A 21,496-nucleotide genomic window follows, 5' to 3' on the forward strand; every position below is an offset into this window, starting at 1 on the left:
ATCTTGCATGAAGCTTGGAACTGCTTTTGCTTCCCAACAGAGAAGTCATTATGCATCTGCTAAGGAGATGAAAGGTAGGAAATCAAATTCTTGATCTGATGTGTCCACGTCTCAAATGATATGTTGCATTTATATCCAGTATTACAAGTATTTTTGGGATGATTTCTCCCCCCCCCTCCTCAAATTCTTATTTAAAAGAGGCAAAATCACCTGACTTCCTTGTTGCAACTTCCACTGGAGATTGAGTTAAGGACGTGGGCTTTGCATCTTCCAAGCCAATTTGAAGAATTTCTGATTTATATCTCCCAGTCTTCTCCTGACTTGCTTATCCATAGATTATTAGGCTTGGCATCTCATGGCAATTTCCTTGCAGGAAAGCAAATAGACACTTATCTCTCCCCGGGTGGTAGACTTGCTATAACTTGCTTCCTCAAAATGGCAAGTTTATCATCTTTTCAAGAAAAATCCTTTGATCCACTAAGGTACTGTGGAATCAACAAATCACATTTTTTTATAAGAAAATATAATGGAAGTAAATGAATACCTTTTGATTGTTACTGGATTGAAGTAGAAGGTGTTCCAACTAATTTGGGCCTAAGCCATATAAACTTCTGTACACAAGAGTAAGCACATTAATTGGGTTTTGGAAAGCAACTGGCAAGCTATTTCCAAACTTTACCTGGGGCCAGTTGCAGTACAAATACTTCTTGTTTAGCAACAGTTAGCAACTACTCACAATACAACAGTAATGAACGGTAATAAACATTTCCAACCAATGTGTGCATTCATGACCAAATTTTATATGCCTGACAATCATGCATGCCGGAGTGAGGGTAATGCTTGCATAGCTATATGAGAGAACTTTTACCAGACTGAGATGGCAGCAATCGGTTATCTTTTCAACATCTCTCTTGTTCATTTAAAGACCATTTTTCTTAATGACCAGACAGTTGGATTAGAACTTGGTCACTAGAGGAGGAGTGGCTATATCTGGACTAAAAGCCATCCCACAGAAATACAAAGGGGCAGGCAAACCAAATATATCTGATGACCCAGGCGACTTAATCAAGGCTTAACTGCTTCCTATGTGTGTTTGAACCATATACAATCGAGTGGTATGTAATGGCCTGCCAGCCATTGAATAGCTGAAATAGGTTCTCAATCAATTGTTTTTATGCTTTCTCTTGTCTAATCATTTACCTATTAATTCATGTTCACCGTTTGAGAATTATAAGCACCTTTTCGCCCACATTGTAAAATATTATTGTGACAGGCAGCTTTAAATATTCCCGAAGCAGTTAAAACCATTACCCCACAAACCTGAAATCTCTTTGTAGTAGAGATCTTCTCTACAACTTTCTTTCACTTTCCTGGAGGTTTGCCATTTAAGAAATACACAGTGAATTTATGACTTTAACACCCTCCATTTTATTATCCCTGCAAGATTAATTTCCACTTTTATCACCTGATAGAAGATAGCACCAGAAGCCAGCTAACAGAATGCACTATGTTTTCCATCATATTAGCTGTCAGTTTTCTCTCAGAAGCTCTTTCTGGATTTTAGTTAGCTGGTATTGCCAAATACTTTTTATTTGGACATTGTCTGTTATCTCATTCATGAATATTTTCATCCAAATTAAACTCTGCAGGATGTGTTTCTTCTTTTTCACATAATGGAACTACTGCAACTGTTGTTCCCCCAGCTCCCCCCTTGGCTTCTCAAATGCTCCAAAAGAATAACTTGGTCGGTGGTATCAAAGGCTCTGAGCAACACAGGATATTACCTGGAATTCCTTCCTCTTTCCCACAGGTACCCAGTGCAGATTATCCACCAGGGCAACCAAGGCCAAATCTTTGCCAACTTTGGATATGAATTCAGACTGAGAAGGACCTATTTTCTCTGTTAGTTCCCAGTTTGCAATGTTTGCCTCTCTCTTTAAAGTATTATTAAAATCTTCTTTGGATGGACTTAACAGAATAACAGAGTTGGAAGGGATACTAGAGGTCTGAATGAAACTGTCCAATATTCCATTACATGCAGACTTGGATTTATAGGAAGGAAGGAAGTAATATAATCATGCAAATGTGTGACCGTATAATTTGCACTGTGATGCCATAGTGTGTGGGACCTCATCATGGATTATAGCCAATGCCAAAAAACTTGATGACCTATAGCTTTAGAAGAGATAGTTTTCAATCTTAGATTAGCAGTAAATTTGCAGCAGAAGCTATATTTGTTTTTGACATGTACTGTGGGTTTCTAAAGACTTTATTATTTTTTAAAAAAGAAAATTGTGCAAATGAGAGGGTTTAAGTTAAAGCAGTTCTGACTCAAATATAGTAAAGTCTTGGATTTCATTAAAGAACAGTTTTTAGATCTACCTAAATCCCATTCAGCTTCTGTGGTCTCACATGTGGCCACCCCTGAGAATGCAATTATTGCATCAGCTATTTTAGACATTGATCCGGGATTTCAAAACTGCAATTTAGGTTACTTTTATCAAATCTATTGTTGAGGGAATAAGGAAGAAAAAAGTTAGATATAGTTTGAAAATATTTCAGCAAACTGTAATAGTTTTACTTTTTTACCTCCCAAAAGAAGTCAAGAAGACTTAAAGCTGTTCTATTGGTCAAACTAAAATTAATCAAACTGTCATTTTGATCAAATCATTGGTTTTTGGTCATTTCGGTTAAACAATATTGCACATATTTTCGTATTTATTTTTATTAAATTTCTACACATCTTGCATAAATGATTCTGAATGTAATATATTCTACTGTAATATGTGTAACATACTATATACTGTACGTGCACATAAACTAATCATACTTTTCCCTGTTACAAAGTCACAATAAACAATGTTAGAGTACAGAAAAGGAGGAAGAAAAAGAAATTAAAGGCAGGAGACAGGAGATACAAGAAAAAGAAAAGGAAATCTAACAAAATTAGCTTAGATTTGGTTTACATTGGTATAATTACCTAATCTATACCTCTAAACCTATCTATCCTTGCAAATCATCTTTTAAATTTAATTCTTCATTTCTTATTCTTCATTTGCTTAAACTGATCAACAATAATTACTTTTTGTAGGATAAGGAAAGTACCAATAGGTGAGAGACTATGTAGCTCAAGGTTAAACTGTGGCATCCTTACTGTTCTCCAAGCTTACTTTTTTCTGGACATTGCATTACCAGACTAGATAACATCTGTTTTGGTAGTGGGCGTGATCACCTGTCAGTGTTTGGCAAGGTGTGGTTTTCTTCTTAGCAGCTTCTTGATTAAGCTGCTTGAATTTTTGATCTGAGTTGGTAATTGTTTGATTAAAGTATTGTTTACTGCTTGTTTGTTTGAGTTGTTCTTCATGTTGATCTCTGCTTATCTGCTTATTAATCGCTGGTGAGGGGTTGTTCTAGTCTTTTTGTTTCTCTTTTAGCTTTTATATTGTCTCTTTCGAATGATGTGTAAATGTCATTTGTGTGCCTGATGATGATTGATTTTGTCTGAGTGTTGTGCGTCTAGGAATTCCCTCTCATTTTTGGATTTAGCTTGGTTTATTAATGCTCACAGTTCCCCAGTTAAAATTATGGTTAAGTCTTCCCATATGTTAAGGAGTTTTCATTGTGTCTTCTGATTGCTTAGTTTGTGTTTGTTGAGTTTGAAGTGGGTTGAGTGATCAAGCACTTTTTGATAAAGTTGTGCAAGTGTTCATTTTGCTAGAAGATGTATATGTGATCTGTTTCTTTTTCTGGTCTTCTGGGTTGCTCCAGTGCATTTGTGCTTGTCTGAATAATGTTCTTTCTTACACAGCTTCTCTTGTGAGAGGTTGGGTTGTTGTTTGTGATAGTGAAGCACTTGGTTAGTGTGAGTGGTTTAGCGATAGATTTGTGTTTCTAATTTGCCACCATGTCCTCTGGTGATGAGAATAGCTAGAAAGTATAATGTGTTGTTATTTTTCTTCCCTTGTGAATTTTTAAGTGCTATAGTTTCTACATGCTAAAATCTACATTGCAACCTCTGCTTTGAGTCCTACACGTTTCTTATAGTCTGTTACATCTTTTGTTATGAGGACTATAAGAAAAGTGCTTTTGGGGGCAAGGGGTAAAAACTGGGTGCATGCTGAACCTCTCCAGTGTACTTCTGGGTTTTTGAGGTGGCTTTCACAGTTGTTGGAAGATCCACGTAACTGGATATTTTACTGACTTGCTAAAGACAACGCTTTTCTGAATCACTTTGATGATAATCAAAATCACTTCTCTTGAGGACTGAAAGCACATAACCATAACCATAGCCACTGCCACCTTGGGCTGTTAAAAATCTATTGTAGAAGGAAAAAGGATTATTTGCTATTGGATGTTTGCTCTATTCCCTACAATTTTGAGTTTTGTTTTAAAAATAGCAAGTTTAATAACAGGAATTTTCAAAGTGTTGTGAACATGATTTATATGAATAGATTTGTTTATACCTGGGGCTTTTTCTTGGTGTCTTGTTAAATTAAAAATGTATGAATTCACATAAAAAAGCAGCTCCCAGGTCATAGCGACTGTAAATTTATGCGGATGAAGAGATGAAGCAACTACTGATAAAGAAAATTCACTACGAGAGAAGATGAATACACAAAAAATGTGGACCATCTCAGGAAATTTATTCATGATAGTGACAAATATACAAAAAAAAGTGATTTTTTTTTCATTTTGATGATGAACCATTTTTTATTTCTATTACTTTATGTAACTCTTCACTTTCAGCTTGACAAATGGAACTTCTTCAGAGAAAACTGAGCTTATTTTTCTTAATTCAGATTAAATGCCAAAAGACAAGTAAGCGGCGGCAACTGGTGGCTTGTTGAGAGTAGGGGGCAGAACATGCTCCTTTAATGAAAAATGATCACCAAACATAAATCCTCAAGCTATGAGATACTCTGCATAAAACTTTCTATCCTCCGCCGTTCATTTTTCATATTTTTTTTCATATAAGAAAAATAATAAAAAAAATTATGCTTGAAGAAAAATTGTAGTGTGTTAAAAACCTGAGCCTGGGACAAAATTCTTTTGCCAAGAATCACCTCACATCTGTGTGGCTGTGATATGTCTCTGTGCCATTTGTGCTGGGTCCACCTGTGCAACTCAACTCCAATCATAATTGATAGAGTTGCAAAAAAGGTGTGCGGGTGGCATATATATCCATGAAAGATCACAAGATTGATAATGGGGGGTGGGGGTGGGGGGAAATTGGTTCTCATATTTTACTGAATGACCAGAGGCATTGTTCATAGTCATTCCCATCTTAGTCACTGAGCAATTGGAATGAAGGCACACTGCATGGGGTATCCTTAAAGAAGACCACCCAGAAGCTGCAACCGGTTTAAAGCATGCTGTGGTTTGTTACTGGGAGCGGTTCAAAGTGCTGGTTTTCACCCCTCTCAAAGCTCTACAAAACACAGCAATAGGTTATTTGTTTGAGAGTATCTGTCCATCTCACTAGGTTAAATAGGGTAATTTCTTTAAATTGGTTACCTTTTGAGATCTGGAAGGCATTCCTTCTCAGATCTGACCTTTCGCTATGGTTTTTCCACCAGGGATTTTGCTGGTTAGGTTTGCTATGAGCCCCACAGGGATCAGTGTCTGTTTTAAGCAGCAATATGACTTCTTTAAATAAATAAAGAAGTGTAAGAATGGGAAAGCAATTGTATGGTAAGCCACGGTGGCGCAGTGGTTAGAGTGCAGTACTGCAGGCTATTTCTGCTGACTGCTGAGTGACTGCAGTTTGGCAATTCAAATCTCACCAGGCTGAAGGTTGACTCTGCCTTCCATCCTTCCGAGGTGAATAAAATGAGGAGCCAGATTGTTGGAGGCAATAGGCTGACTCTGTAAACTGCTTAGAGAGGGCTGTAAAGAACTGTAAAGCGGTATATAAGTCTAAGTCTACCTTACGACCACAAATTGCTATTGCTACGGAGAAAGGGGATTTCCCAGGTGAGCACTGAGGTACATATAAGATTTGGAGAGGTAGACTGGAAATAGACTAAATTACTGGAGCTCATCGTATCAACTGCAGTTTATGGAATACTAACATAAATATTATTTTAAAAACAACAGCACAACCCACTTTCATGAGCTAGCAGGGGAAAGACAGTCAAAAAGAGCTGGTGCCACAGAGAAGCTGGGATGTAGTCCCTCTCTTTCCTTGGGGCGTCAGCTGCCTCTAAAGTTGCTCTGTGTTGGAAACCACTTTCCAACTATCCACTAAGTAGAACTAGGAAGCCCAACAGAAGGTGCTTTGTGTCGCCTGCCAGCATGTCTGAGGCTGAGGGTTTTTCAAATCTGGCAAAGTAGCCTGCCAGAGATTTGCCTCCAGTCTCTCTGGAGTCTCTCCTCTCGGACTTCAATCCTTTCATAAGCTGATGGCCAGCCCCAGGTGGGCTAAGCTTTTGTTCCTGGGAGAATATGAGAACTCTTGCAGCAGTATTTGTGGATGTTACGAAGAGACACTCATCTTGCTTACTGATGAAGTGAGATGATTAATTTCCCTTCTAGTGAAAGCCTTGTGGCCTTTAAAAAAAATACTGGCCTAGAAAAGTTCAGCAACTGAATAAATGAGAAGAACTGCACTCCCCCTGCCAAGTTCCTTGCCTAATTGTTTTTCTCACAATATTTTTCCTGTCAATGCAGCACAGTTGGTATTACCAACTCTCTCTGCTCTGAGCAGCAGATCAACTCCCCCACCCCACCCCCCGGAGGTTAAGTTTTGGAATTTATGAAGAATTGGTAAACTTAAAAAAAAAAAAAAGAATGCTGGGTTATTCCAATAAGCAAAATAAAATGTAGAATCTTGTCTGAACTAGCAGTATTAATGACCTCATATATTCCTGCCTACAGTTTTCCTGCAAAAAAAGTAGATGATGCCATTTTCCATCCATAATTGGAAGCTTCCACATTTGTTCCCAATAGTCTACTTATTAGGAAAGAGAAGATGGGATTCCTTTAGTACAGGTAGTCCTCGGCATACAACCACCATTGAGTCCCAAATTTTTGTTGTTAAGTGGAATATTTGTTAAGTGAATTTTGCCCCATTTTACCACCTTTCTTGACACCGTTGTTAAAAGAATCACTGCAGCTGTTAAATGAGTAACACGGTTGCTTAAGTGAATCTGGTTTTCCCATTGACTTTGCTCGTCAGAAGTTTTTTTGAAGTTTGGCTCGAGAATCATGATGTAATTAGGGTGATTGCTGGAATCCTGACAGTCGCAAAAGATGGTCACATGACTCTGGCACACTGCAAGGGTCATAAATGTGAGTCTGTTGCCAAATATCTGAATTTTGATCACATGACCATGGGGGAACGCTACAACAGTCGTAAGTGTGAAAAAGTCACTTTTTTTCAGTGCTGTTGCAACTTGGTCACTAAGTGAACTGTTGCAAGTTGAGGACTACCTATAATTGTTTTCTGTATTTTTTTTCCAGATTTAATTGCGGGCCTTCTGCACCCCACTGCATCCAGTTTAGCCCATTTCCCCAACAGCCTTCTTCTCTTCCTGCTGCAGCTGCCTTTGCTGTTGCTCTTTTTTTTTTTTCCCCCAAATCAGGACACAAGACCACAAAAGGTTGGAGAATACAGGTTTATTTGTGTACAAGGTTCAGAGCATTAGAATGGCAAATTCTGAACCCCTGGCTCTTCCTGAGGCATCACCTTTATACATGTCATGACCTCAGCTTAGCCCGGGGTGTTACTTTTATTAAACTATACCAACAAAGGAGAATAACATATATACCAAGAAAAGAGAAGTACATATAATTACTCATTTTATCTTACACCATCTGTTATTTTCCATATCCACCCTCGTTTACTGTAATATGGTTAGTTCCTTGGTGCAGTAACCTTGAGGTTTTACACAACATTGTGCTAAGCAAAGCCTTGGGGAACTGGGGGACCCCTGCCAAATACAAAAGTGCTTTATGTGTAATTTTCCCACTGCTTCATAAGAATTTTTATTTTTAGACAAACACACACAAACAATACATAAAACATAAAACCATCTTCAATGACATACTACAGTGTGTCGGTTGGTTACAAGTCTTTTGTGCATCCTCTCCATAGTCCTCATTTGCAATGTGTATAAATTCTCATATTATCAAACTAATATATATGTATACATTATTATCCTTATTAATCATTTATTTGACTAAGACTATTATTCCATCATTTTACTGCTCATGCACAAGAGCAGGGATGCTTCCTGTACATCATGCCAAGTACTTTTCTCAATTCTGGTCCAAATGCAACTGTGCGCTTGAAAGGGACAGAGGCAGCTCTGCTTACAGCCAGAGATTTAAAGCACTCGGCCTGTTGAGCATCTAAAAAGAGAGCTAAGGAGTAACTTGGTTATGGTGAGCAAAGCAAAAGGGCTAATTGTTATTTATGGGAAATGATAATAACAATACCAAAGGGCTTGGAAATTAAAGCTACTCAGATATACCTAAGAAATAAGACACATTCTTTTACTATGAGAGTAACTAAACATTACCATAGCTTGCAAGAGACTGGGAAGTGGTCATCTTTTAAATACTAGTAGATGTAGGCCAGTGGTGGGATTCAATTTTTTTTACAACCAGTTCTGTGGGCATAGCTTGGTGGGCTTGGTGTGGCATGGTTTGGTGGGAGTGGCAGGGGAAGGATACTGCAAAATCCCATTCCTTCCCCACTCCTGGGGGAAGGTTACTGCAAAATCCTATTCCCTTCCCACCCCACTAACCTGCTTTCTGGCACTGTTCTCCTGTGCAGGGCAACAAAAGAAGACTGAGCCAATCAGCTGGGACTCGGGAGGCAGAGAATAGATAGGGCGGGGCCAGTCAGAGGTGGTATTTGCAGGTTCTCCGAACTACTCAAAATTTCTGCTACCGGTTCTCCAGAACTGGTCAGAACCTGCTGAATACCACCTCTGATGTAGGCTCAAAGGCTGTCTAAAGTTGGCCTGCTCTGACTTTAGATTAACCTATGGTCAAAGGTAGATGTATTTACCTGACATTCCCAAGGCTGATGCTAATGTCATCTTCCAAGCCATAATTTCAAGCTGGAGTTTTCTCTGTTTATTCAGGACCCTATTGTCCACCAAAGATCTACAAAGCAACATATTTACACACTCACTCACTCTCCCTCCCTCCCCCTCTCACTCTGTGTAGTTCGGGTGTGAGGTGGGGGGATGGCACATACTGAAAAGTTCAGTATATAGCTAAGCAAAGCCCAGAAAATATGCAACCTGTCCCTATTCATCAACACTGATTGTCCATGTTGGGAAGGAGGGTTGCTTAACTCTCTGGAGCAGGAAATCAGTAATCCAAATAGCTAGACGCTTTGTTTTATTGCCATGGTAGTGCTGCTGCCTGATAGTTAGATGCAGAAAATGTGAAGCACTACTTGAATTTCTCTCTTTCAAACAAAAATGGAATTCTGTAGCAATCGGAAAAGACTTGCCTTAGATTTCCACCTGCCAAATCTAAGACAAGATATTAATTGCTTTGCTTTCTTTTTCTTTTTTTTAATTAAAAAAAATTATATTTTATATTTTACAATAATTCCATTTTTTTAAACAATCTTAACTTATTGCTCTATATATTCATCTGGTCCATTCTAATTGGTTTTATTTTCCAACCGGTGATAAAACAAATCCCATAACATTATAATATTCCGTTTCTTCTTTTACTTTGATTTCTTACAGGGATTAAAATACAGGTAATCCTCGATTTGCAACACTTCATTTAGTGACCATTCAAAGTTGCAACGGCACTGAAAAATGTGACTTACGACTGTTTTTTTTACACAGTTACAACCTCTGTAGCACCCCTGCGGTCATGTGATCAAAAATTCAGATGCTTGCCAACTGGTTCACATTTATGACCTATGTTGTTTCCCAGGGTCCTGGGATCCCCTTTGGCGACCTTCTGACAAGCAAAATCAGTGGGGAAGCCTGATTCACTTAACAGCTGGGTTACCAACTTAACAAACTGCAGTGATTCACTTAACAACGGTAGCAAGAAAAGTCATAAAATGGGTCAAAACTCGCTTAACAAATGTCTCACTTAATAACAGAAATTTTGGGCTCCATTATGGTCTTAAGTTGAGGACTACCTGTATATGCATGTGAATTCAAAGTGAAGATTTTATTTATCACTGGGCAAGTTTCCCCAGTTGTAATCATTCCACTGGATCCCAATTCTATGAATGTCTACTTAGGAATAACTTCCATAACATTTGTTGGCATTTACTCATCCGTAGAAGAATTGAATTGCTGCTCAAATCTTCTGAATAAATTGTCTAAATGTGATACTGGTGTTCCATAATAGATAATAGATAGATAATAGAATACTTTATCGGCCAAGTGTGATTGGGACACGCAAGGAATTTGTCTTGGTGTAAATACTCACAGTATACGTAAAAGAAAAGATACATTCATTAAGAATCAAGAATCATAATGTACAACACTTAATTATAGTCATAGGGTACAATCATTTTCTGTGCTTGTCTGTTCCTGTTCTCTTTGCCACAGTCTTTTTTTTTACCAGTGGGTCCTGTGACTTGAAATGCCATAGAAAAGGCTATGCCTAGAAACAATAACTTGTTACTTTGCTGAATTTCTAAAATAATGAACTGAATCATGAACTTGGCTTCATGAAAAATATGGAGTAGTATTTTGCTTTTTGATATGTTAAATATCAAAGGATGATACTGAGGATTGTAAGTGAACGATTGACAGTACTGAATAAACAAATAAGGTTTTTCTTCTGTTCCACAAAAGAACAAAACACATTTGGACTTCCTTTAATCTACAGCGTAGTTGAAGAGCACTGATCACATTATCTATTCATGATATCAATCAATTAGAATAGAGCTGGAAGGGACCTTGGAGGTCTTCTAGTTCAACCTTTTGCTCAAGCAGGTGACCCTATACCATTTCAGATAGGTGGTTGTCCAGCCTTTTCTTAAAAAACTCCAGTGATGAAGCAGCTACAACTTTTGATGGCAAGCTCTTCCACTGGTTAATTGTCCTCACAGTTAAGAAGTTTCTCTTTAATTCCAGGTTGCTTCTGTCCTTGATTAGTTTCCATCCAATTAGGTTGACCCCCTCTTCTTTGTGGTACCTTTCTTTCTGGCCTTTTAAAATAATACTCTTAATGAAGTTAAGACAGAAAAAACGTGTGAGATTATGTATATATGTGGGACAAAAGTGCAAATAGACCCGTTTGATAAAACAATAGTAGTTTCTTAAAAGACTGGAAACTTTTTGTTGAAAATGGAAATAGTGATTTCTAGATTGGTTAATTAAAAGAGTTGAATGTGGGATAGAAGGAAATTATGTAAAATGATTTTAGAGGGAGGAAGGGTATTGACTGTGTTTATACTGTTAACTGCTCCAAAGAAGATTCAAGGTCTCTTTTTGCTATGTATATTGTTTTCCACACTTTTTCTTTTTATCTTCTCTATTTTTCTTAACCTTTCTTTATATAATGCCATGTCTTATTTCTCTAAAAATCTCTATTAAAATTCATATTTAAAGAGACACACCAAGCAAGTAGATGAGTGGGATACTGACTGGTCCAATATATTAGAGTTGTGACATTCAGCAAAGTCATCTGGGATTATTTGAGTAGTTTAGCACATATCAGATAGAAATTCATCTTGTCTCACTTCATGGTGCTCTCAATTTAGCAGAAACATTGGAGAATAGGTCCAGCAGAGGACTGTATGTGATATAGTTTGCATTATAGAGTAATTGTAGTTCATATTCCTTTGGCTAAGATGGAATATTATATGAAAGTCCATCACACCAATATGTATAAACTAGTCTTACTCTTTTGGACACCTTTCAGGTAGACATTTCCAACACTGGCAAGGAACTCTAGGGTGATGTCCCAACAGAGTTGGGCCAAATGATGTGCCAAAATGATGAGGGCTGTTGCATGGCACTATCTGAATATCTTCCTCAAACTGGGCATATCTGCTTCCCTATGCCAAGCTTTATTTTGTGAGAACAAGTTCCAGATATTGACCTCTCTCTCTCCCCCCCCTTTTCTCCCTCTCTCTCTTTCTTTCTCTCTTTGCAGATACAGGACCTCTCAGCAGCCCAGCATCTGCTACTTGTTGGAAAACTGTTTGCCAGAGAAGGGAAGCTACTGACCTCAAAAGGAAGAAATGAACTCTACAGAAATCCCCATCCAGACAGAGATGATAGACATGGTGCCAAATGGAAAACATTCAGTATTAAATACCTCTTCCATAGGAAATGATAGGTGAGGTGACTTGCATGGCCTGGCTTATCTGACTGACTCAGATTGCAGGATTGAGTTAATGCACTTGTCGTGGATATAAGATTATCTTTTGTAGTGAATGGGATGACTGTCACTTCACTCTCTGAGCCACAAATGTTTGCCCATTAGCACCCACTCACTCTTGTGCTGCTGTTTCCACTTCCGTTCTTTTAATCTGCCTTCTTCCCATGATTACAGAACGTTGCTAGGTTGTCATCCTGATCAATGCTGCCACCTAATTAGTGACCTGCAGGTACCCTGAACATTTTTTTTCTTCCATTCGGTCAAGCCTGATTCTTGGAGACAGCCTGAACAAGTCCCTGCAATTTTCTTGGCAAGGTTTTTTTTCTTTCAGAAATGGCTTCTACGGCTGAGATAAAACCCCAGCTGGCTTTGTGCCTTAAAGTGGGACTAGAATTTATGATTTCTAGTCTGATGCCTTATAACCATTGTACAAATCTGGCTCTTAACCCCAAACGTACGAGTAAACAAAACTCCCAAGTAAATACAGCATTGTAGATTCATTATTTAAAGCAAGATCAAATGGAAGGTAGGGAACTGAACCAGAATGTAGCCCAGCTGATGTTAACATTTCAGCCCCATGGCCTACTTTGAACTACTAGCTCAGTACAGGTGGTTCTCAACTTACGATCACAAAATTTCTGTTGCTAACCTTTCTTCCCCATTTGAGAAGGCAAACCAACTCATCAGAGATAAATAAAATCAAATTTTATTAAAAGAAAGGAGAAACTCTGCATATCGTATTTTTTATGCTTTGAACATCCAAAATACCAGCATTCAGCAATGAAAGAGATCAACTACACACTATTCAAAATATGGGGAAGAAAAGCGTGATTAAAACAGAAAATTTACAATAGATGTAATAGTGCTGGTAGACCACAAAATGTCATTTTTCTGCTACAAATGAGTATTTCTGACTGAACGTATAGAAAAATATTGGGAAAATGAGGCGAAATGGATAGAAAACAAATCTTAACAAACAAACAAATAAATAAATAAAACTTTACACTGATTATTACCACTCAGACAGATTCTGAAGAGAAGCTATTCCTCTTGTTCAGTCTGAGGATATATTTAAAGTACTGAAGTACACATAATTGTGTAGTGTGTATATTATAAAATGTGAAATATTTGTACAGTGTGGTAAATACAGATTCAGTTTAACTCAATACTGTTAGCTGAACCTTTTACCTACATTATGAGAGACAGCCATTTCGTTAAACAGTTCTGTTTTGTTTTTCTTGTCCTCCTCCGTCCCCCCGGCAAACAGACTAGGTACCTCTCTGTGTCTATGTGACAAAAGAACTAGACTCCTCATTGGCTATGCATCTCGGTGTGCACTCTACATGAGAGGGACACTATGGGGAATGTCTGAGTCCTGCTGACTGGCAGAGGAAGAACATTCATAACAGCAGTAAATCCTGATTTACCTAATCAATAGACGGATATAATGGAAGTTTTGGGACTTTCTATTTAGCCAGCTAATAAATGCATTTTCTATTGATTTTATGGTACTTTCAGATTTGCAATCAGATACACAACTGACAGGAATGCTGCAGTTTCCAACACATGAAATGCATTACATTGTCTTTGTGAAACCCAAGATAATACTTGTATTGCTGCTGTCTAGAACTTTCAAGAAACATTGGCTAAAGTCTGTGTTTAAATTAACTGCTAGTTTTTGGAGCATTTATTAAGGACAAACACAAGATTCTGCTGGCACTATTTTACATGGTAGGTAGGATGTGGTAAACTTTTTAATTTTTTTTTTAAGAATAGGAAGTATTCTTCCTGAATAGGAAGTATTCCTATAAGCACAAGAAGCTGAGTTTATTACATCCAATATGTTCTTGGTAAATATAGTGTTGTAAAAGCCAGCATGGCATCCTAGATCTAGCTATATTTTTTGAAAAGCAAAAATGCATTTGGAAACACAGGTTTTTAAGGCTTATTCAATCTATGTTTTCATTATATTTGAAGCTATTTTCATAAACGATATTGCCCTCTGGAAAATAAGAAGGAACTTTGGGAATACATAGCAAAAGTTAGAATCGAGATGGTGTTAGACTTGTGTGAAAAGACTCCTTAATAAGATTATTCCTTTTCAGTATATGTCTAAGAAGCAGACCCTGAGGAAAGAAGAGACAATTCTGCAGCACTATGACCAGTGATACTAATCCCTTGAGCCAGAGCTGGGAAAGGGGGGATTTCTAAGGGAAGACTACTTAAATGAAGTTTTTTTTCCCCTCTATTATCTTGTGGCAGATTTGATGAGAACCAGCCAAATGTAACCGAGATAGAGGGGTTTCTTCCACATGGTGCTGAAAAGAAACAGACCCATTTCACTGATGTAAGTTTTGGTATATTGTTCTGGATTGATGGTTGCAATTTGAATATCCATTGATAACTAAGAAATACATCTCCAGGGAAATTGTTCACAGAAAAGATGGAAGACCAGTGCATATTTTGCAGGGGGGTCTGGACAACAGCCATACAAATCCATTCCTAAAAGAAGGATGCAATCCTTTTTTTGTGTGTCCTCCTAGTCTACAACAAATAGCCTCTGAACCCAAACCAGACTTTCCCCCTTGCTCTGCCTACCCAGAAGATGTCAAGTCAGAGGCAAGTGAATCAGAATGGAAGGACATGTATCTATGATAACTCTAATATGAGAAATATTGCTCTCAAGCCCTGGGATGAGAGAGGGGCTAGGTCAAAACAGAGTTCACCTTTCTCAACAGCTGGTAGAAAAAAAGAATTGCAGAACAATTTTAGGGGGTATAGGAAGCTCACCTGGACTTTATAGTCAGGAGGGACCAGGATTTCAAAGCAGATGTTGCATAGGGATGCCCTCTTCCTAAAGCTCATGATAAGAAACATGGGCAGCAAAAGATGAAAGATTGCTAGCGTAGACCATGCTCTACTCCTTTTTTCCCCAGGGGTGAGGACAATGCATAGACCCAGGGCAGAGAAGTGTTATGCTGGCATACAACTCTCTCTCAGACACACACTCTTGTTTTTGTTTCAGTTTGAAGGGAAGACTTCTTTTGGGATGTCTGTTTTCAATCTCAGCAATGCCATCATGGGCAGTGGGATCCTTGGGCTGGCATATGCTATGGCCAACACTGGCATCCTCCTCTTTCTGTAAGTGCTGTGCTCATCATCTGAAGAGCTTAGAGAGGAATCCACCCTCTCCTTCCTCAGCCAGATGCTCTCCAAATTTGGGGGTTCCCAAATGCGTCGAAAGGTTATGCTGATTGTGGGAATTCTGGACACCCTCTTCCTGGAGGATCTGTACTGTTCTTGATATCTATGGGTAGCTTTTTGCAGTTCTCTGTTGGTTTGCTCTATATACAATACTAGTTTTCCAGGGAATTTTATACTGCCTTGATAAAGTAGGTCCTCATGTTACTCATCTGGTAGCTTTTCCTTGCCAGGGAGGACTATCGTATAGCCTTGTCCTGATTACTTGGGATACAGTGGATTTGTCCATTACTTTGGGAAATGTCAGAATGGATCCCCTCCCCTGTTTTATCCAAAGTCTGTTAAATAAAAATCTGTTAGACCAATGCCTTACTCTAATGAAATGAGATTCCAATTATTGTCCTGTTCTTGTCATAATCTCAGAAACATAGCTACTAAACCAAACCAACCCAGATCGAGTGGGACACCCACAATTGCAATTGCAGCCCACAGCTAAGAGAACTTATGATCCAGTGGCATGCCCTTGGATCTGAGATTATACAAGATGACCATGCCAAAGGTGGTTTTTTTTTTCAAGAGGCAACTGGACTTTCTGGTTTTTCTTTGAAGACGTTTTCCTTCTCATCCAAGAAGTTTCTTTAGCTCAGAGCTGAAAAAGCTTCTTGGATGAGAAGCAAAACATCTTCAAAGAAAAAACCAGAAAGTCCAGTTGCCTCTTGGAAAAAAACACCTTAGGGACAACCATGACCTGGATGACTGAGAAACTCCATAGACGTACAAACTGGCCAAATATAACTACATCATTTTATGTTTTTTGCCTTTACAAGAAACTATTTAGCTTAAGGGTAGGCATGATGGTGGATCATTTATTTATACATTAATGAATGGGAAAGTTGTCAGAAGTTGACCCTAAGCTAAGGTTATTGGCAAATGGAACTCTCATAGTCAGAAAATCAGCTGGCTTGGGAAGGAAAAGACAAAGGAGGTTTGTTAGGTTCCCACGATGTGGGAAATGAAGGTGGGCTGGAGCAGGTTAGTCTGGGGACAAACAGAACTGTAGTCTATTGATGGTTTGGAGTGGGAGTTGATGCCAGAGAACACAAAGGATGCTCCTCTGCAATGGAGGGAGGGACAAAGTCAGCAAGCCTCTGCTCGTAGAACAAAGCCTCCAGGAGCTCTCTGTATAACACCTCACATGATCCTGAGTGAAATCAAAGCCTTATTAGGATGGCATGAATGGGAAGGAACAAGAAGGTGCCTGTGTGAACGGGAGGCGGAAAAGAACAGTGGTGGGGAGGGTGATCATTGCAAAAGATCTTTGAGGAATGACTCCCATCTTGATATACTGTATGGATGGGTTCTACTTCTGTTACTTCATAGAATCCCTGCAGAAAGGTAAGGATCCTTCCCGAAATGCAAGGTAGCCAAAAGTAATACAGCTACCTACTTTGCTTTGCCTCTGCTAGTCATTTATCTCTGGCATTTGAATGAAGCAGAGACACAGAGTTGCTATTTAACCCTGAGCAATTAATGGGATAGAGGACAGGGCCAGCTCCTAATCAACTCAGCTATCTCTTTCTATGTAAATGTAAAGCTCGTCCTTCTGTTTTTTGGGGGCAGCATTAAGAGTCACCAGCCTCAATGGATTTCTTCTTGCTTGTATCAATTCCTTTCTCTACAGTAATTTTAACCTGGGTTGTAACCATTCTTGTTGACCATGCAAACCAAAGTGCAGGCCAAAACGTCTGGGGCCAAGGTCTGTGTGCAGAGCTGTTGCATCACCCTCTTCCATCTTAAATCTACTCTCTGAATCATCCACTACTCGATCCAGCTCAGAGCCCTGGATTCATTAATGCTTCATGCATGCTTCCCCACTCCCCCAAGACTTCCTGTTCTTCCATTTGTCTGCACCCTGTAGACATCTGTATTATTTGCATCTTGACGGGGATGAGAATGACTGCATGTTGGGAGGAGTGAAATGCTTTCAGTGAAGCAATTCGCTCTCGGCTTCCGAGGCTCCCTGGGGCTGATTTCTCATTTGGTTTGAGATTCTGTTTGGGAAGAGCAAAACATGGGCTCTCAAGCCCTCCCAGGTTCTGGGAAGCAATTCAGCATCACGCAGCTACCCTGCAGAGAGCTTGCTTTTGTTCTTTGGTTGCGTTCAGCCACAAAGTTCAGCTAGGGATAGTGCTGGCATGCCTTGTCCTCAATCTGCCAAGCCACATTTCTTTCACCAGGAAAGTTTCATGTCACTCTCAAAGCAAAAATGATGAAGCCCCCAGTTTTTCTAGAAGGACTTCTTCTGGAGAACAGACATATTCATTCCCTGTCCTTCAGGGAATCCTACTATTTTTAGTAGCTGATCATAATTTTGGACTGTGAGCATCCCATAGAGTTGACTATCCTTTCTTTAAAACATCCCTGGGGTGTATTTGTTTGGAAATCTCCTGTGTTCTCACTTGGTGGCCCACAAGAGGACCATACTGTGAACCCTGTCACGCAGATTGCTCAGCCTGCAGCTGTCCCACCTCTAACCTTTCTATAGGCAACTCATGGAGAAATGCAAGAATTTAATATTCCTGTGCAGAGTTATATTTCATAGGGGAATGTGACTTTTCATACCAAAAGTTGCTTACCCCTCTTCCAAGCCATCAAGGCTTAGTAGGTCCAATAGCTTCTCATCTATTGTACATGGACTGGCTGAGACAGAGATTCACTGAAAGAAAAACTGATCCAGAAACACTTTTCTCTGCCTTTGTAACATGCCAGTTTCTGGAAGGAAGGCTCTGCCATTTCAGTGGGGGCTGAAATTACAACTGTTTGCCTTGTGGCAATTCAAACTTGGGATCGTGAATCTCCTTGTACTACTCTAGTTCTCATCACTTTGACCATCAGCAGCGATAACTGGGGTATTAGACATTATACTCCAATAACACTAAAGGCCCAAGGATAGAAAACTCCAGGAGCCATTTTAGTCAAGAAATGGCAATTATGTGTCATTCCTGTCCAGTCTGGATTTGTGGCTCATGCAGAAGTTTGTGGAAATTCTCTGGAGCTCTTTATGCCAAGGCTTTTAGAAATGCAAATAAATTAGACTAAATCCCTAGTTAAAGGACAAAAATAAAACCAGCTGTAGTTCATCATGGCTGAGATTCAGAAGAAGCACTTGGGAAACTGTGAAGGGACAGGCGTTAATAGGCATCCCTGTGCTGGCCCCTCCTCCTTATAAAATTGGGTTGGAAAAATGGACTTTGGAAGAGGGGCAGGTGGGGCTCCCTCCATACCTAATCAGATAGTTTAGTTTGAAGTACTTCCAGCCAGTATGTTTTATATTCGGAGTATTGGGCAGGAGGCATCAAAAATATCTAGATGGTTCCTATGACGGTGTAACCCAAGCCTATAACAAAAGGGTGGGTCCTTCATTTCATGGATGTGGTTGCCACCTTGACTTTTCTGACCTCCACCTGTGGACACTTCTGCTTTAGAGCAAGACTCTTGTTAAATTTACACTATAATTGGAAGAATTAATTGTAGATATATTGAGTAATCGTACCCATCATTTCTACCCTACTTCATGCCAGGATGGGGACGACTGATACAAAGTTAAGGGCATATCAAGAAGGTCAAGTAGCCATGGCAGCAACATTGCTTTTTCTTTCACTGTGTTTCTAATTACTTTCAAATTTGAATGAAAATCCTGCTGTTTTAGATCTGATCTAGCAAATATTTAGCAATATACAATATGTTGTCATAAATGCATTTTTCTTTGTCTGCCTCTTTGGGCAACAATTCGCTTCCTTTCATCTCTATGTGTGTTGATAGCAATATGCTGGGTGGGGAGGAAGGATGTGAAACAGGATATTGGAAAAATTAATACCCATAAAAAATTTCAAAGTTCATTGTCAAGTTTTCAAAACAGCCTTGCTTCTTTCAATATGGTCATTTTATATTCCCATCATGTGATTATACTATAGAATCTGAATCTAGCATAGGGGCATTATCTTCTGGAGCTCTTCTTATTTTTTTTCTCTTTTTGATAATGGCAACATGTACTTAACTAGAGTCCAATTATTGGGATGTCATTTATTTGTGGAGGTAAATAATTAGTTGAGAGGTAGCTCTTGAAGTGATGAATTCAATGATTGAAACAATAGTTCAGTCTTGAATGAACAAAATCTCTATCCAGATGTGGGATAACTAATGCTGGGAGAGAATTACTTTCCAGCTGTTTGTGTGTGCATGCGTGCGTGGGTGTGGGTTTTGCCCTGTATTCCTCCTGGCTTCCATCCCAATATATTATCCTCTGGGTAGAATTAATTCACCTTTTGCAAATTAAAGGGTTACATAACACACTCGTATTAAGACAGTTCAAAATATACCACTGCTCCTGCTTTGTGTGCACATCTTCAGGGGAGCCAGTACATAATAATTCCCATATTAAGTTAATGCTCTTAGGAAACTGTACCTTCCTCTCCATGCCCTGCCTTTTATCACCCCTCAATCTGCGAATTTATCAAGTAGGATGGAGTAAATAAAGTAATCAGATGGTAAGGCTATACTAAATCATATTTCTGGGCAATAAGTGTGCATTTGTTTCTCAATCTTTGGGTTTCTGTTTAAAGAATTGCACCATTTGTTGATCGTAGAAATAAGGACCGTACATTTTGTTTCCTTTCGGTTTTTCTCTTGAGCCTTCTCCAGCCTCATCTAATGCAAATGTATGGAACTCTAATGACATTGGAATTGATTAGGGTGGTTATGGATTGTGGAGTTGTAGTCCAACATAGATATAAATCCAGGACAGGAGTTTGAATTTGAAGAAAGCCATCTGGGTACTTCATATATGATCACTGATAGAGTACTTCCCTTCTGTGATATCTTATTTAAAAGCTCCAGATACCCTGTTCAGAAATTAGAGATTGGTTTTGGAATTAGATAAAATTTGGGAATTATTTCACAAAAAAGACAAAGTAATTGAGATATGCTCTGGTTCTGGCTTCAGAAAACTGTTAGAAGACCACACCCTCTCCTTTTGGATTTGTCTACTATGCTGTAAAAGAAGTTGAGATACCTTCTTGAATTTTTTTGTCCAATATTATCCCAGTTCTTTAATCATATAAATATCTTCTTTTTCCCCCCTAGATTCCTCTTGACTACTGTAGCTCTCTTGTCCAGCTATTCTATACATTTGCTGCTTAAATCCTCAGGGATTGTTGGTAAGTGTGATAAACCTGCTGAGAAACACACAGGGGATTCAGTTCAGCCAGTCCTGTGCTATATGATATGGCATCTGGCTGTGACTAAATTAAAGTACTCAGCTAGAAGATCAACTGAGACTACATTTACTCTGTCTTGAATTCCATGATGGACAAAAGATGGAATAACTGCTAAATAAATAAGTAGAACTGTGGACAATTGCATTGATGCCCTCTTAGCAAACTCAAATCTGAGTGTCTTTTCTATCAGTTGTATTTCTACATGCTGTGATCTGGTAAGTCTATTCCCAAAGCTAGGGAACAAACTGCCCAGAGTCACATTGTAGGGGAGATGGGTGGCATAAAAAATTAATAAATTAATTAAAATTAAACAAAAGGAGATTGTTAGGGTATAATTGCTTTAATAGTAGAGCTGGTTCAACTTCCTTAAATCTGACTTAGCTGGTGGTTTCACTTAATCTCATCCCAAAGGTTACATTTAGTCTCCAGCAGTACTTTTGCTAAACGCCTTAATTGTTTCTCCACTTAAGCAGTGGAGAAGAAATTTTCACTATAATAAAAAGCAATCAAGATAGTGATTAAGATAAATCTCTGTCAATTTTGTATGGTTGATTTTAGAAATGTAATTTGCAGTGCTTGCCATGTATGCAAGAACGGCTGCTGTTTTTATTCCAATTACTTTTGTTATGAGCAAAGGGCCCAGTCCAAAACATGGTTCATTATGTCACTAAAATGGTGTGGGTTCATTCATAAGC

The 21,496-nt window shown here is 38.8% G+C and overlaps 1 protein-coding gene across 4 annotated transcripts in view; it reads left to right on the forward strand.

Annotated features, from left to right (window-relative positions):
• The window catches only part of SLC38A3 (solute carrier family 38 member 3), a 62,140-nt gene that overhangs the window by 21,240 nt on the left and 19,404 nt on the right, over window positions 1–21,496 (forward strand). For 2 of the 4 annotated variants that reach the window (XM_026673297.2, XM_087954994.1), the window contains exons 2-5: window positions 12,097–12,282; window positions 14,587–14,671; window positions 15,350–15,465; window positions 20,668–20,741. In XM_026673297.2, the coding sequence (XP_026529082.1) occupies window positions 12,185–12,282; window positions 14,587–14,671; window positions 15,350–15,465; window positions 20,668–20,741 (373 nt within the window). In that variant the 5' untranslated portion in view covers window positions 12,097–12,184. Of the gene's footprint in view, window positions 1–12,096; window positions 12,283–14,586; window positions 14,672–15,349; window positions 15,466–20,667; window positions 20,742–21,496 lie in introns of those variants that run through there. The other 2 variants (XM_087954996.1, XM_087954995.1) reach the window with 2 other exon arrangements.

Source organism: Notechis scutatus, chromosome 2 (assembly GCF_049901735.1).
Source record: "Notechis scutatus isolate UNSWTSFEM ecotype Mainland chromosome 2, rNotScu1.2, whole genome shotgun sequence".
Taxonomy (NCBI): Eukaryota; Metazoa; Chordata; class Lepidosauria; order Squamata; family Elapidae; genus Notechis; species Notechis scutatus.